Below are 16,534 nucleotides of genomic sequence, written 5' to 3' on the forward strand. Positions count from 1 at the left end.
TATCACGTGACCGCTCACGCAGGAAGAAGGTGCTGCGCCGGGAGTCGGGACAGAGCGAGGGATGTCGGCGCGGCCGCGCAATGTGAGACAGGTGAGTATGAGGGACAGGTGAGTATGAGGGACGGGGGACGGGGGGGATGAAGGAGGACATAAGCCGGCGCGCCATGCAAGATGGGAGCAGGAGCGGGAGCAGGGGGGTGGAGAGATAAGCCATGCATTCAGGGGGGAATATGAGCCATGCATTCAGGGGGGAATATGAGCCATGCATTCGGGGGGGAATATGAGCCATGCATTCAGGGGGGAATATGAGCCATGCATTCGGGGGGGAATATGAGCCATGCATACAGGGGGGAGAATATGAGCCTTGCATTCAGGGGGGGGAATATGAGCCATGCATACAGGGGGGGGAATATGAGCCATGCATACAGGTGGGGGAATATGAGCCATGCATACAGGGGGGGGAATATGAGCCATGCATTCGCGGGGGAATATGAGCCATGCATACAGGGGGGGGGGGGAATATGAGCCATGCATACAGGGGGGAGAATATGAGCCATGCATTCGGGGGGGAATATGAGCCATGCATACGGGGGGGGAATATGAGCCATCCATTCGGGGGGGAATATGAGCCATGCATTCGGGGGGGAATATGAGCCATGCATACAGGTGGGGAATATGAGCCATGCATACAGGAGGGGGAATATGAGCCATGCATACGGGGGGGGGGGGCAAATGTGCCATACATTCGGGGGGGGGGGAATATGAGCCATGCATACAGGAGGGGGAATATGAGCCATGCATTCGGGGGGGGGGAATATGAGCCATGCATTCGGGGGGGGGGCAATATGAGCCATGCATTCGGGGGGGGGAATATGAGCCATGCATTCAGGGGGGGGAATATGAGCCATGCATACAGGAGGGGGAATATGAGCCATGCATACAGGAGGGGGAATATGAGCCATGCATACAGGAGGGGGAATATGAGCCATGCATACAGGGGGGGGAATATGAGTCATGCATACAGGGGGGGGGAATATGAGCCATGCATACAGGAGGGGGGATATGAGCCATGTATATGGGATGGGAGGGAGATGAGCCATGCATACAGGGGGGAAATATGAGCCATGCATACAGGAGTGAGGGGGGTCATTATACAGTATTGAGCATCATGTGGGATCATTATACAGTATGGAGAACTGTGTGTGGCCATTATACAGTATTGAGCATCATGTGTGGTCGTTATACAGTATGGAGCATCATGTGTGGCCGTTATACAGTATGGAGCATCATGTGTGGCCAATGGCCATTATACAGTATTGAGCATCATGTGGGATCATTATACAGTATGGAGAATTGTGTGTGGCCGTTATACAGTATGGAGCACTATGTGGCCATTATACAGTATGGAGCACTGTGTGGCCATTATACAGTATGGAGCACTATGTGGCCATTATACAGTATGGAGCACTGTGTGGCCATTATACAGTATGGAGCACTGTGTGACCATTATACATTATGGAGCACTATGTGTGACCATTATACAGTATGGAGTACTGTGTGACCATTATACATTATGGAGCATCATGTGTGGCCATTATACAGTATGGAGCATCATGTGTGGCCATTATACACTATGGAGCATCATGTGTGGCCATTATACAGTATTAAGCATCATGTACAGCCATTATACACTATGGAGCATCATGTGTGGCCATTATACAGTATGGAGCACTGTGTGGCCATTATACAGTATGGAGCACTGTGTGTGGCCATTATACACTATGGAGCATCATGTGTGGCCATTATACACTATGGAGCATCATGTGTGGCCATTATACAGTATTGAGCATCATGTGCAGCCATTATACACTATGGAGCATCATGTGTGGCCATTATACAGTATTGAGCATCATGTGTGGCCATTATACAGTATGGAGCACTGTGTGGCCATTATACAGTATGGAGCACTGTGTGTGGCCATTTTACAGCATGGAGCGTCATGTGGGGTCATTATACAGTATGGAGCACTGTGTGGCCATATTTTTTTTTTGTTTATAATTATTGTATATAAAACAGTGTGATCAGCAGTGCTAAATGGGTGTGGTTGGGACGTGGATATGGGTGTGACTAATTATGAATGGGTGTGGTCAGAGGCGTGGCCTAAAAAATTGCCGCGGCGCGCAACGCCGCAAACTTTGTCCCTCTTTCCCATCTTCAAAAGTTGGGAGGTATGGGTCACGAGGTGTGCAGACGTCTTTGGGTTAGGTCACGAGGTTTGCTGATGTCGTTGGGTGAGGTCACAAGGTGTGCTAACGTCGTTGGATGAGGTCACAAGGTGTGCTGATGTCACATTTCCTTGCAGGGTCCTGAGCTGGATCAGTCAGGGTCTGGAGAAGGTTATTCCACAGCCAGTAATTACAGCAAAGCAGGTACCATCAGCCAGCACAGGGTGTGTAGCCAGCAGTCTGGGAACCAGAGGGTTAACTCCTGGGATCCAATGCAAAGTCTGTACCAGCCCCATCCATTCCCAGCATAAGTCCCTTATAATAGTCTTCTCCTGGGACTCCCCAGACATCAGGGCCCAGTCTCTCTTCATCAAACCCCGATACTTATACCCATGGATGCAGGACTGCGCCCATCACCACTTGGCCATCAGTGGTGACACCGCCTCTCCTAGCCATGATGGCTGCAACTATTGCAGTGGTCACTACACCCCTCCCGAGTCCCTATCTCCATTGACCACAACATCCATTCACACTGCCCCTAGCACTGGCCTCTGTCCGTGTCTCCTCTCTACGTTGTGACGCCCCCTACTGTGTGACGCTCCCTACTGTGGTATGCCCCTTACTCTGTGATGCCCCCTTACTGTGTGATGCCCTCCTACTGTGTGATGCTCCCTACTGTGGTATGCCCCCTACTGGGTGGCGCCCCCCTACTGTGGTATGCCCCTTACTGTGTGATGCCCCCTACTGTGGTATGCCCTTTACTGTATGATGCCCCCTACTGTGGTATGCCCCTTACTGTGTGATGCCCCCTACTGTCGTATGCCCCTTACTGTGTGATGCCCCCTACTGTGGTATGCCCTTTACTGTCTGATGCCCCCTACTGTGGTATGCCCCTTACTGTGTGATGCCCCCTACTGTGGTATGCCCCCTACTGTGTGATGCTCCCTACTGTGTTATGCCCCTTACTGTGTCGTGCCCTCCTGCTCGATTCCCCCGTGTGTGCCCGTAGACGTGCGTGCAGACTGTGCACATGCTGTACATTTACATGACGGTAACAAATGTTTCCTCTCTCACAGGACTCTCACAACCTCACACTGTGTCAGGTGGAAGGAAGTAAGTGCCCCCCGTGCCCGCGTCTCTTCTGTTCAGTCATGTTTGCTCTTTATACTTGTTATGAAACACTTTCATATAGACCTAGCAACCGGCAGATGTTGCCCGTGTTATAGCGGCGGTGGTTACGTGTCGGCAGATGTACCCATGTTATAGCGGCAGTGGTTATGTGCCGGCAGATGTGCCCATGTTATAGCGGCGGTGGTTACGTGCCGACAGATGTGTCCGTCTTATAGCGGCGGTGGTTACGTGCCGGCAGATGTGCCCGTGTTATAGCGGTGGTGGTTACATGCTGGCAGATGTGCCCATGTTATTACGGCGGTGGTTACGTGTCGACAGATATGTCTGTTTTATAGCGGCGGTGGTTAGTCAGTGTTTGTTGTCCCACATCTCACTGGACGGAGGGGGAAGCGTTCTCTCTGTGGATGGATGGACGTATTCATGGGGTGTGATGCAGAGCGTCTCGCCAGCTCATGGCCCGGAACGGCATCTCTCTTGGCAGCACATTCTCTATTAATAGTTTTCTCTTCTCCTTTGTTTCAGGGGGGAGTGGGGTTTAATTATCCCTGAAACAAATGGAAAACAGAAGATGAAGGAGCCGCTTCCGATCACTGGCCGCCCGTCTCTGCCTTCAGCTGTAGTCTGTTGTATGTAGTCAGGCTTCACCAATATCACCAGTGTGCACTGCACCACAGACGTGACTCCACTACTGCTTCTGATCAAATTATATGTAGCCCCTTCCTAGTCATGGCTGCGCCCCCTCCTAGTCATGGCTGCTTCCCTTCCTAGTCATGGCTGCTTCCCTTCCTAGTCATGGCTGCGCCCCTTCCTAGTCATGGCTGCGCCCCTTCCTAGTCATGGCTGTGCCCCCTCCTAGTCATGGCTGCGCCTCCTCCCAGTCATGGCTGCGCCCCCTCCTAGTGATGGCTGCTTCCCTTCCTAGTCATGGCTGCTTCCCTTCCTAGTCATGGCTGCTTCCCTTCCTAGTCATGGCTGCGCCCCCTCCTAGTCATGGCTGCGCCCCCTCCTAGTCATGGCTGCGCCCCCTCCTAGTCATGGCTGCGCCCCTTCCTAGTCATGGCTGCGCTCCCTCCTAGTCATGGCTGTGCCCTCTCCTAGTCATGGCTGCGCCCCTTCCTAGTCATGGCTGCGCCCCTTCCTAGTCATGGCTGCGCCCCTTCCTAGTCATGTCTGCGCCCCCTCCTAGTCATGGCTGCGCCCCCTCCCAGTCATGGCTGCTTCCCTTCCTAGTGATGGCTGCTTCCCTTCCTAGTGATGGCTGCTTCCCTTCCTAGTCATGGCTGCTTCCCTTCCTAGTCATGGCTGCGCCCCCTCCTAGTCATGGCTGCGCCCCCTCCTGGTCATGGCTGCGCCCCCTCCTAGTCATGGCTGCGCCCCTTCCTAGTCATGGCTGCGCCCCTTCCTAAATTACGGTTAAGAGGGTGCTCACTGTTACATTGGAGGTGCCAGGAGAAAAATAGTCCAATATACACTCACCGGCCACTTTATTAGGTACACCATGCTAGTAACGGGTTGGACCCCCTTTTGCCTTCAGAACTGCCTCAATTCTTCGTGGCATAGATTCAACAAGGTGCTGGAAGCATTCCTCAGAGATTTTGGTCCATATTGACATGATGGCATCACACAGTTGCCGCAGATTTGTCGGCTGCACATCCCAAAGATGCTCCATACAAGGCAGGATGGATCCATTCTTTCATGTTGTTTACGCCAAATTCTGACCCTACCATCCGAATGTCGCAGCAGAAATCGAGACTCATCAGACCAAGCAACGTTTTTCCAATCTTCTACTGTCCAATTTCGATGAGCTTGTACAAATTGTAGCCTCAGTTTCCTGTTCTTAGCTGAAAGGAGTGGTACCCGGTGTGGTCTTCTGCTGCTGTAGCCCATCTGCCTCAAAGTTCGACGCACTGTGCGTTCAGAGATGCTCTTAGGCCTACCTTGGTTGTAACGGGTGGCGATTTGAGTCACTGTTGCCTTTCTATCAGCTCGAACCAGTCTGCCCATTCTCCTCTGACCTCTGGCATCAACAAGGCATTTCCGCCCACAGAACTGCCGCTCACTGGATTTTTTTTCTTTTTCGGACCATTCTCTGTAAACCCTAGAGATGGTTGTGCGTGAAAATCCCAGTAGATCAGCAGTTTCTGAAATACTCAGACCAGCCCTTCTGGCACCAACAACCATGCCACGTTCAAAGGCACTCAAATCACCTTTCTTCCCCATACTGATGCTCGGTTTGAACTGCAGGAGATTGTCTTGACCATGTCTACATGCCTAAATGCACTGAGTTGCCGCCATGTGATTGGCTGATTAGAAATTAAGTGTTAACAAGAAGTTGGACAGGTGTACCTAATAAAGTGGCCAGTGAGTGTATACTATAAGTAAAAACTCCGGCACACAATGAAAAGAGATAATTTGATTATTCATTAATTTTTATTCCAAAAAAATATGCGTCGGTGGGATTCCACATAAATAAGCTCTGTAGACTTTATGATAGACAGATTATACACAATTCTCAACGTTTCGGCATTTTTTTAGCCTTTTTCAAGAGACTTCTGTCTTTTTGTCAGTACGCGGAATAAAGGATGAAATCCCACTTCATGATAGGCGCCGCTAAAGAATCCGGTAAGAAAGTCCGGGAGGAGGCTGTGACCGTTCGGCGTGGAAGTGACTGACAAAAAGACAGAAGTCTCTTGAAAAAGGCTAAAAAAAATGCCGAAACGTTGAGAATTGTGTATAATCTGTCTATCATAAAGTCTTCTGAGCTTATTTATGTGGAATCCCACCGACGCATATTTTTTTGGAATAAAAATTAATGAATAATCAAATTATCTCTTTTCATTGTGTGCCGGAGTTTTTACTTATAGTATATATTGCGCCCCTTCCTAGTCATGGCTGCGCCCCTCCTAGTCATGGCTGCGCCCCCTCCCAGTCATGGCTGCGCCCCTCCCAGTCATGGCTGCGCCCCCTCCCAGTCATGGCTACGCCTTCTCCTAGTCATGGCTGCACCCGTTCCTAGTCATGGCTGCGCCCCCTCCTAGTCATGGCTGCGCCCCCTCCTAGTCATAGCTAGGTCGGGCCTGCGCACGCCCCCATTTTCTCCGGTCCGACCTGCGTGCACCCCCCCTATTCCCCGGTCGGGCCTGCGCTCCCTCATTTCGCCGGTCGGGCCTGCGTGCGCCCCCTTTTCCCCGATAGGGCCTGCGTGCGCCCCCTTTTCCCCGATAGGGCCTGCGCGCCCACTTTTCGCCAGTCGGGCCTGCACGCCCCTTTCCCTTTTGTGCGCCCTCTTTTCGCTGGTCAGGCCTGCTCGTCCCTTTCCCTTTGCGCGCCCCCTAATCCCCGGTCGGGCCTGCACGCCCTCTTTTCGCCTGTCGGGCCTGTGCGCCCCCTTTCCTTTTGCGCGTCCCCTATTCCCCGGTCGGGCCTGCACGCCCTCTTTTTGCCAGTCGGGCCTGCGTGCCCCCTTTCCCTTTGCGCGCCCCCTATTCCCCGGTCGGGCCCGCGCGCCCTCTTTTCGCCAGTCTGGCCTGCGAGCCCCCTTTCCCTTTGCACTCCCCCTATTCCCCGGTCGGGCCTGCGCGCCCTCTTTTCGCTGGTCGGGCCTGCGCGTCCCTTTCCCTTTGCACACCCCAACTCCAGCCATGAATCAGGCCATAGAGAGCACATGTGAGTTTTTCACTTTGGTGATTTTGGAATAAAGTTTTGCGCTGTCCTTGTGGTGTGGTCGTTCTGTTTCCTCCGCCAGAGGCTGCAGTTACACTGGGGGCCAGTGCGAGCCCAGGATTATATGATGCACATGGTTGGCGTCCACACCTTGCCTCTGCTCCATTGTGTGGCGCTGTGCTCCTCTTTTGCCCCATGGGCGGGGGTCTCGGGGTCAGGACCTGGACTGTGCACAGTCTCCACAGTCTTCTGTATTCTGTACACCACAGGTCAAGTGTTCTTACCCCACCAGTCAGCGATGGGCGCCACCTGATGGTACCAGCACGGTGGTTGTAATGGTCGCTCAGAAAGCCTCAGCCCCTTAACCGCCCACCATATATCTTTATAGGATTATTTAAGTCACATCCATCTCTGCATAGATGGTGCCGTCAGTGCCATAGAGGGGTCTTGCAGCCCACCACCAAGGGCTCTGCCCTCTGACAGCTCACTACATCAGTCTACTATTGCTGGTCATCCTCCATTGCTGTGACCTTGGTGATGCCACTGTTTGCAGTGAGCTTCAGAGTGCCCCTAGTGGCCATGGCAGGAATTCTGCGGAAAATGATTTATCATTAGTGATGAGCAAGTATACTCGTTACTCGGGTTTTCCAGAGCACGCTGGACGCTAGACAGCTTGATTACATGTGGGGTTTCCCTAGCAACCAGGCAACCCCAACATGTACTCTGCCTGGCTAATAGCTGTAAATCATTCAGCTCATTCATGGACAGATTGTAGAATGCATGATACCCCCTGAAGAGAAAAAAATGTATGCAGCAACCAACAAACACAGGGGGAACAGAAGGTCTAGATACAACCAGGTTCTGGGAAGAAGATGTCGCTATGCCTAGTGCTAACTTTAGGAAATTATGAACAGGAAAACTGGCAGTGAAAGAGAAAAAATGTCAAAAAGGACAAAGCAAGTCACTGGGAAGACACCTTTGCATGTCACAAAACTGGTTAGTTACAAGATGGAGACAGAAAAGACGATGGTGCTGAGCAATGATGAATGTGATACTTATCACAGGCCATGCGTACGGAACTACCGTAACAACAAACCATGTGGCTGGAAGATGCTATTACACCCAGTCTCCCGCAAGGATCCACTTCTTCACAGGTCTCAGAGGACATAATCAAACATATAAGGCAGCACTTTGTAGCACTATAGCATGCAAACATAAAATATGAGAATTGAATTGCATCACTGCACTAGAAATATTAAAAATTTAGAATGCTTAGCGCATAAATTGGCCAATTCATGTGTACCTGGCAGCCACGTTAGGGCGATTCTTGTTGCCAGGACCTAATGCCTATCCTCTCTTAGACAGTCAATATCTCTCTGGGAACCTAATGCGCTAAGCATTCTCAATTTTTCATATTTCTAGTGCAGTTATGCAATTCAATTCTCATATTTTATGTTTGCAAGCTATAGTGCTACAGAGTGCTGCCTTATCTGTTTGATTGTATTTGAGTTGGCGACTCTAGGTAAGCACCTGTTTAGACCTGATTTATGTTTGGATGTGCCAATCAGTTTTTTTGATACTCAGAGGACATAATCACATGTTTCCTCAAACTGAGAGACAAGGACACCCAAGTGTAAAATACGAACCTTCAGAATTCCGACAATGGCGGCCAAACCAAACAAAGAGACACAAAGATGACGTTCCAACACATAACAGTATGAAAATTAGCTACAAGATCCAAACTTAGGAGAGAGAGACTCAGACAATACAACATGTCAAACCATTGACCACAAGCTGTCATCATATGATGAGGACAAACCAGCCCAAACCAAAGAACGGCACACTCAGACCACACCACCAGCAGAAATAGAGGTCCAGCATGATGAAGTGGACATTTTCAAGGCACACCTTTAGGAGGAGGCCACCAATAGCCAAAGTGAGCAGTTAACCCATGGCAAAATTATTCTTAATAAAGATTACAGTATACAGGAGGAACATTGGAAATGGTGGAGAAGAAACGCTGACCCCACCTGAGGAGACAACTGTGCCAGATAGAAGAGAGCATGACATCAGTCACTGCCTTCTACCCTGTGACCTATGTAATATTGTACACAAGGCCTCATTGTATATTGAGGTGCTCATCCTTGAGGGGGCTGCACTAGACTTCCCTGAAAAGTTATAAGAAAGGAAGGGTACAGACAATAGGGAGACCATGTTGTTGCAATTTTCTGCCCACACATCCTTGTGGTTCACAGGTGCCCATGATCAACTCTCGGGATCATCACCTGTGGCATCTGCAATGTTAAGAGTTGCATGTTTCTGAGAGTCAGTGGAGGAGTCCTAATGATGGAGCAGTGAGACATTTCTGTACAGTGAGAGGAGTCCTCAATAACCCTATACGTGAAGGAATGAGCGAAAGCAGATACCTGAGGGAGCAGATGGCAGACAACGATCTGTATTGTGAAGTTGTGTGATCCAACTTACCCCATATGTTTAGGAATATTATGTAAATGTATCCCTGACTAAAGCATAACAGAAGATATCCCCACAATTCTGACTGTAAGGACATACACTTCCTACGCACAGCACATGTTGTAGACCGGCCCCATCCTTCACAATAACTGGGTTCTTCCATCTCTCTCCAGCAATGGAGCAGTCAGAAGATGAGAGCCTGGAGATGGCTCACGTGAAATCCCAGCTACAAGATGAGGCTGCAACAGACGTAATCCTAGAAGTCCAAACACAACCTGAGGTTTCTGCCCTGCTACCAGGACCACAGGAACACGAGGAAGCAAAATGGTGAGGAGTATAATGTCACCACTAGAGGTGATTGAACTCAAATTGTAAAGTTCGGAGTCTTTACTGGACACCCAGTTTCTGGTGCTGAACACCAAACACAGACTTCTCCTGGAAGTCGATTTTACCATTTGGGGAGGAGAGAGAGATCCAAAGTTTGAATCCCCATTTATTTCTATGGGGTTCAGGTTCAAGTTCGGGTACAGTTCTGGTGTCCAGACTGATCTTTGAATTAAAGTTCAGTCGAACGCGACGAACGCGAACTTCCACAGGTCCACTCATCCCGAGTCACCACTTATCTCCAAAATAAACAGAATCTTTAGATCACCTGTAGTCACTGGCAGTAATGGCATAATAGCCGAAAATGATTCCCCAGGAAATAAGATCCAGGCAGAGTATAGAGCTGGGACTGCCTGGTGCTCCAGCAACATTCACTGCCTAAAAGGCTGGCTTTAGAGCAGCTTCCACACACTATCGCTGAGATGCTCATTATTCGCCAAGTGCTGGTCTATTCCCCCTGTGTGTGCGATGATTTTGTATTTTCTGATCCAGGGTAGAAAAAGAAGTGGAGTCTGAGAATGAGTAAGTAATGGGTGCTCTACATGCTGTCTCCTTGTGTCTGCCTATTAGATCGCATCTCTTTATGATGAACATTGGAAGAGCCCAGTAGGCGGCAGGTGAAAAGTATCCGATATTCATATATACAATATTATCAACACTGCAAACTACCTAGATTTCTGCTCTGTTAAGGCGGTTAATGCTGCGCACTAATATCCAACAAACATCAAAGTTCCCTCACTATCATGTTTTACCAAAGACCCTGCCTCATCAGGGGCAATGAGTCAATTTATGTGCAGTCTCTCAGATACTGAGTATCTGTCATGCGACAGCTCAGGCACCAGAACCAAGCTTCGTACATAGATAAGGTACCAGAGCAAAGCTTTGTACATGGATTACGAGTCAGAACCAAGCTTTGTACTTAGAAAAGGTATCAGAACCAAGCCAAGCTTTGTACATAAAGTACCACAACCAAGTTTGCTACAAATATATTGTCAGAACCAAGATTTGTATATAGATAAGGTGTAGAGATACAGGGTTAATGGGTGCTCTCGTCCGCTGGCCCGGCTGTCTTTAGAAAGACCGCATGGACCAGGGCACATACCACTGAATGGCCGCTCTCTCTCCCTGTGAGCAGAACACTACTCAGACAACACAGGGTAAGGGTAAAACAGTGTGGCAATGATTTATTGACCCACGACACACAACGACAAACAGAACACTCCCAGCAAATACCGAAGATGGTGCAAATTACAGGGCCTCACCCTTCCACTGTCACGCTAAGATTAGAGCTGCTTCCGGGGCCCAGTACCCCCACCAGTGGCTCCCTGTGTTTGGCTGGCCCCCACAGTGAGGAGGTAACAACAAGCTTAGGAAGCTGACACTCCATTGATGTATGAGGCCAGGTGACCCGATTGCCCAACCTGGGTTCTCTAAAGGTCTTTGAGGGTTCAGTGATGGTCAATGAGGCAGCTCTGTATTTCTTCAGTTGGAGCCATGATGCCATGACTTCTGTAATGTAGACTCTCTGAACACAGGCAGATCCTCCTTTATATAGGTCACAACTTCTCATTCAGTCATTCCACCACAGGCTTGGGGGAAGATGAAAGGAGGCCATCCCCCACTGCTAGAGTGTGCAAACAACATACATAGATTGTCCTTCATATTGCAGAGCACCAATGGGTCATCAACATATTAGCAACATTCAGACATTGTGCCTTTGTTTCCCAAAGATTGTAGAACAGTGCTAGGACAGATACAATAGCTAATCAGCAGACAGTCAATAAATGGCAGCCAGTGATCATTACTTCAATGACATTAAGCTCATGTCCCTGGGCCTACTGAAATAATATGTCTGGATAATTCAGATTAAATGTGGTGCTGCCACACATACAGTACATAGACACACTGTTATATACAGTGGAGGGAAAAAGTATTTAGTCAGCCACCAATTGTGTAAGTTCTCCCACTTAAAAAGATGAGAGAGGCCCGTAATTGACATCATAGGTAGACCACAACTATGAGAGACAAAACGAGAAAACAAATCCAGAATATCACCTTGTCTGATATGGAAGATTTATTTTGCAAATTATAGTGGAATATAAGTATTTGGTAAATAACAAAAGTTCATCTCAATATTTTGTTATATATCCTTTGTAGGCAATGACAGAGGTGAAACGTTTTCTGTAAGTCTTCACAAAGTTGGCACACACTGTTGGTGGTATGTTGGCCCATTCCTCCATGCAGATCTTCTCTAGCGCAGTGATGTTTTGGGCCTGTCACTGGGCAACACGGACCTTCAACTCCCTCCAAAGGTTTTCTATGGGGTTGAGATCTGGAGACTGGCTAGGCCACTCCAGGACCTTCATATGCTTCTTATGAAGCCACTCCTTCGTTGCCCTGGTGGTGTGCTTGGGATCATTATTAGTGATGAGCGAATATACTCGTTACTCGAGATTTCCCGAACACACTCGGGTAACCTCTGAGTATTTGTAAGTGCTTGGAGATTTAGTTTTCCTTGCAGCAGCTGAATGATTTACATCTGTTAGCCAGCTTGATTACATGTGGGGATTACATGTGGGGATTCCCTAGCAACCAGTCAACCCCCACTTGTACTTATGCTGGCTCCTACTGTAGCTGTAAATCATTCAGCTGCGGCGATGAAAACTAAATCTCCGAGCACTTACAAATACTCGGAGGACACCCGAGCATGCTCGGGAAATCTCAAGTAAAGATTATACTCGCTCATCACTAATCATTATCATGCTGAAAGACCCATCCACATTTCATCTTCAATGCCCTTGCTGATGGAAGGAGGTTTGCACTCAAAATCTCACGATACATGGCCCCATTCAATATTTCATGTGCACGGATCAGTCGTCCTGGTCCCTTTGCAGAGAAATTGCCCCAAAGCATGATGTTGCCACCCCCATGCTTCACAGTAGGTATGGTGTTTTTTGGATGCAACTCAGCATTCTGTCTCCTCCAAACACGACGAGTTTTGTTTCTACCAAACAGTTCTACTTTGGTTTCATCAGACCACATGACATTCTCCCAATACTCTTCTGGATAATCCAAATGCTCTCTAGCAAACTTCAGATGGGCCCGGACATGTACTGGCTTAAGCAGGGGGACATGTCTGACACTGCAGGATCTGAGTCCCTAGCGGCATAGTGTGTTACTGATGGTAGTGTTTGTTACGGTGGTCCCAGCTCTATGCAGGTCACTAGGTCCCTCGAGTGGTTCAGGGATTTTTGCTCGCTGTTCTTGTGATCATTTTGACCCCACGGGGTGAGATCTTGCATGGAGCCCCAGATCGAGGGAGATTATCAATGGTCTTGTATGTCTTCCATTTTCTTATTATTGCTCCCACAGTTGATTTCATCACACCAAGCTGCTTGCCTATTGCAGATTCAGTCTTCCCAGCCTGGTGCAGGGCTACAATTTTGTTTCTGGTGTCCTTCGACTGCTCTTTGGTCATTACCATAGTGGAGTTTGTAGTGTGACTGTTTGAGGTTGTGGACAGGTGTCTTTTATACTGATTACAAGTTCAAACAGGTGCCATTACTACAGGTAATGAGTGGATGACAGAGAAGCCTCTTAAAGAAGTTACAGGTCTGTGAGAGCCAGAAATCTTGCATGTTTTTAGGGGACCAAACACTTATTTTCCACCATAATTTACAAAATTAATGTTGCCAAATCAGACAAGGTGATTTTCTGGATTTGTTTTCTCATATTGACTCTCATAGTTATGGTCTACCTATGATATCAATTACAGGCCTCTTTCGTCTTTTTAAGTGGAAGAACTTGCACAATTGGTGGCTGACTAAATACTTTTTTCCCCACGGAAAAATATGTGTGTGTCTGTATATATATATATATATAGCACGGAGGCGTATTGAGACTATGGGAATGCATGGCAGTTGCAGGCATAACTATGATGAAGTGGGAGAACTTGCACAATTGGTGGCTGACTAAATACTTTTTTTTCCCCACTGTAGCTGGGGCCACATTCTGGGTACAGTGATCAGAGGAGCTCACAATCTCACTCCAGGCAAGGTTACGATCCAAAAACTGTTTGCACTTCTTTAGTCCTGTCTGAGTTCTACAGGAGTGCGGAGGTTCAGTACTGTTGGGTCACTTGGGATAAAGAAATATTTTAATGGACTTCAGGGAATATGTATCCTAGATTGGCCTGTGATCCTGGGAGTGTGGCCTTTGATCCTGGGAGTGTGGCATGTGATCCTAGCAGTGTGTCCTGTGCCCTGGGAGTAGTCTGTGTGCTGGGAATGGTTTGTGTCTTGGGAGTGTCCTGGAGTGGTCTGTGCCTTGGAAGTGTGGTCTGCTCCAAGGCATGGTCTGTGCTCTGGGAGTGTGGTCTGTGCCCTGGGAGTGTGGTCTGTGCCCTGGGAGTGGTCTGTGCACTGGGAGTGGTCTGTGCCTTTGGGGTGGTGTTTGCCCTGGTGGTGGTCTGTGCACTGGGAGTGGTTTGTGTCTTGGGAGTGTCCTGCAGTGGTCTGATCCTTGGAAGTGTGGGCTGTTCCAAGGTACGGTCTGTGCACTGGGAGTAGTTAGTGTTCTGGTGTGGTCTGTGCCCAAGCCAAAATGCCCCGAGCTCATCCAGCCGACCCCTGGCATCCCTACAGTCCCTATCTGATAATCTACGGCTGGTGTACAGGTGTAGAGCTTCGGCGCATTCCCAACATTATGTCATTGTGTTAAACCGGAATCCTCAGCTTATTTCTAGATTGAGGAGAACAAATGTAGAGACAAACGCTCTTCTCTCCGCGGGAGACTGTCCTGGATCCTGGAGGAAGATGAAGAGGAGTCAGAGTAAGTGTTATTGTCAAGGATACATAGCCGGGATTTAGGGTACTACAGATCCAACCACTGTTACCACTTTGCCACAGATAACACTGGGGAGATGGCAGAGATCCCACCACTGCCACCAGTTTGTCAGGGTGCAAAACTCCGCTGCCTCCAATCGTCAGGACAAGTACATGACTGATGAGTGATGGATGAGACCGTGGCTGCTTCTACTACTGGGCTGGTTATTGGGGGCTCACAGTGAGGGTATGCTACATACGCCTCCGATTCCAACACATGGAATATATATACATTGCCAGCTCCTCAATAACAAAAGTAACTACTTGCTGCCACCACCAATCTTTTATACAGGTGGATTGGACGCCTGTTACAGGGAGCATATGGCGACAGGGAGCGGTTTATAGAGCAAAAGGAACAGAAATTTTAAATTTATATATTTTATCCAGAAAGATGGAAAGTGTGTATAAAATAATACAAGATGATACAGAATGGAAACAAAACAAGATATATACAAGTATATAAAATAAAGAGGAAGAACGAAAGAAAATGACTAAACATTATGTCACGGAAATGGCTTTGACCTTAGCACTCTTAGGTCGATGTGCGAGTGTCCATTTTATTATGTCTTCCAGAATGATCAATGACTCAAACCCAGATTCTTCTTTTTATTAGCTAAGTTACACCCTCACACCTCCACTTGATGAGCTCATATGGGGCTGATTGTGAAATGTGCTGGGTCTGTAAGAATTTTATGATGTTCCCAATTTGCAGAATATGTTCGCCTCTGAAGGTTCCAGGAGGCAGATATTGACGTCATATTTCTTATCATGGTTTTACCATTACACAGAGATCAAACATGGCCTGGGTTACATCATCATGTTATTAAGTTGGGGGGGGGTTCTACTGGTCCCATGAACGACAATGTGAGTGTGGCAAATTTTTTTCTGTCGCTACAATGCTGAAAATCTATATCCAATAAATACCGTAAGCTGTATACATAAGTATTTGATACACTGCCGATTTGGCAAGTTTTTCCACCTACAAAGAATGGAGAGGTCTGTAATTGTTATAGTAGGTGCACTTCCCCTCTGAGAGAAAGAATCTAAAAATAAAATCCAGAAAATCACATTGTATGATTATTACATAATTAATTTGCATTTTATTGCATTAAATAAGTATTTGATACAATAAACAGAACTTAATATTTGGACCAGAAACCTTTGTTTGCAATTACAGAGCTCAGATGTTTCCCGTAGTTCTTGACAAATTTTGCATACCCTGTATCAGGGATTTTGTCCCACTCCTCCATACAGATCTTCTCCAGATCTTTCAGGTTTCTGGGCTGTCGCTGGACAACATTGAGTTTCAGCTCCTGCCAAAGATTTTCTATTGGCTTCAGCTCTAGAGACTGGCTGGGCCACTCCAGGACCATGAAATGCTTCTTACGGAGCTGCTCCTTTGGTGCAGTGACTGTGTGGTTAGGGTCACTGTCATGCTTAAAGACCCATCTTCAATGCTTTTACTGAGGGAAAGTTGTTGGCCAAAATCTGACTATACATGACCCTATCAATCCTCCCTTTAATATGGAGCAGTCGTTCTGTCCCTTTTGTAGAAAAGCACCCCCACAAGTATGACATTTCCCCCACCATGCTTCATGGTTGGAACAGTGTTCTTGGGGTTGTACTCATCCTTCTTCTTCCTCCAATCATAGCCAGTGCAGTTGATACCAGAAAGCTTTACTCTGACCACATGACCTTCTCCCATGCCTCCTCTGGATCATCCAGATGGTCATTGGCAAGCTTCAAATGGGCCTGGACATGTGGTGGGTGAGCAGG

General features: G+C 48.1%; 1 protein-coding gene across 1 annotated transcript in view; it reads left to right on the forward strand.

The window, feature by feature from the left end:
* The window catches only part of CNGB1 (cyclic nucleotide gated channel subunit beta 1), a 173,166-nt gene that overhangs the window by 109,009 nt on the left and 47,623 nt on the right, over nucleotides 1–16,534 (forward strand). Inside the window, exons 16-18 of the mRNA XM_077288979.1 lie at nucleotides 2,363–2,429; nucleotides 3,302–3,338; nucleotides 9,665–9,818. Coding sequence (XP_077145094.1) covers nucleotides 2,363–2,429; nucleotides 3,302–3,338; nucleotides 9,665–9,818 — 258 coding nt within the window. The remainder of the gene's footprint in view (nucleotides 1–2,362; nucleotides 2,430–3,301; nucleotides 3,339–9,664; nucleotides 9,819–16,534) is intronic.

Source organism: Ranitomeya variabilis, chromosome 2 (assembly GCF_051348905.1).
Source record: "Ranitomeya variabilis isolate aRanVar5 chromosome 2, aRanVar5.hap1, whole genome shotgun sequence".
Taxonomy (NCBI): domain Eukaryota; kingdom Metazoa; phylum Chordata; class Amphibia; order Anura; family Dendrobatidae; genus Ranitomeya; species Ranitomeya variabilis.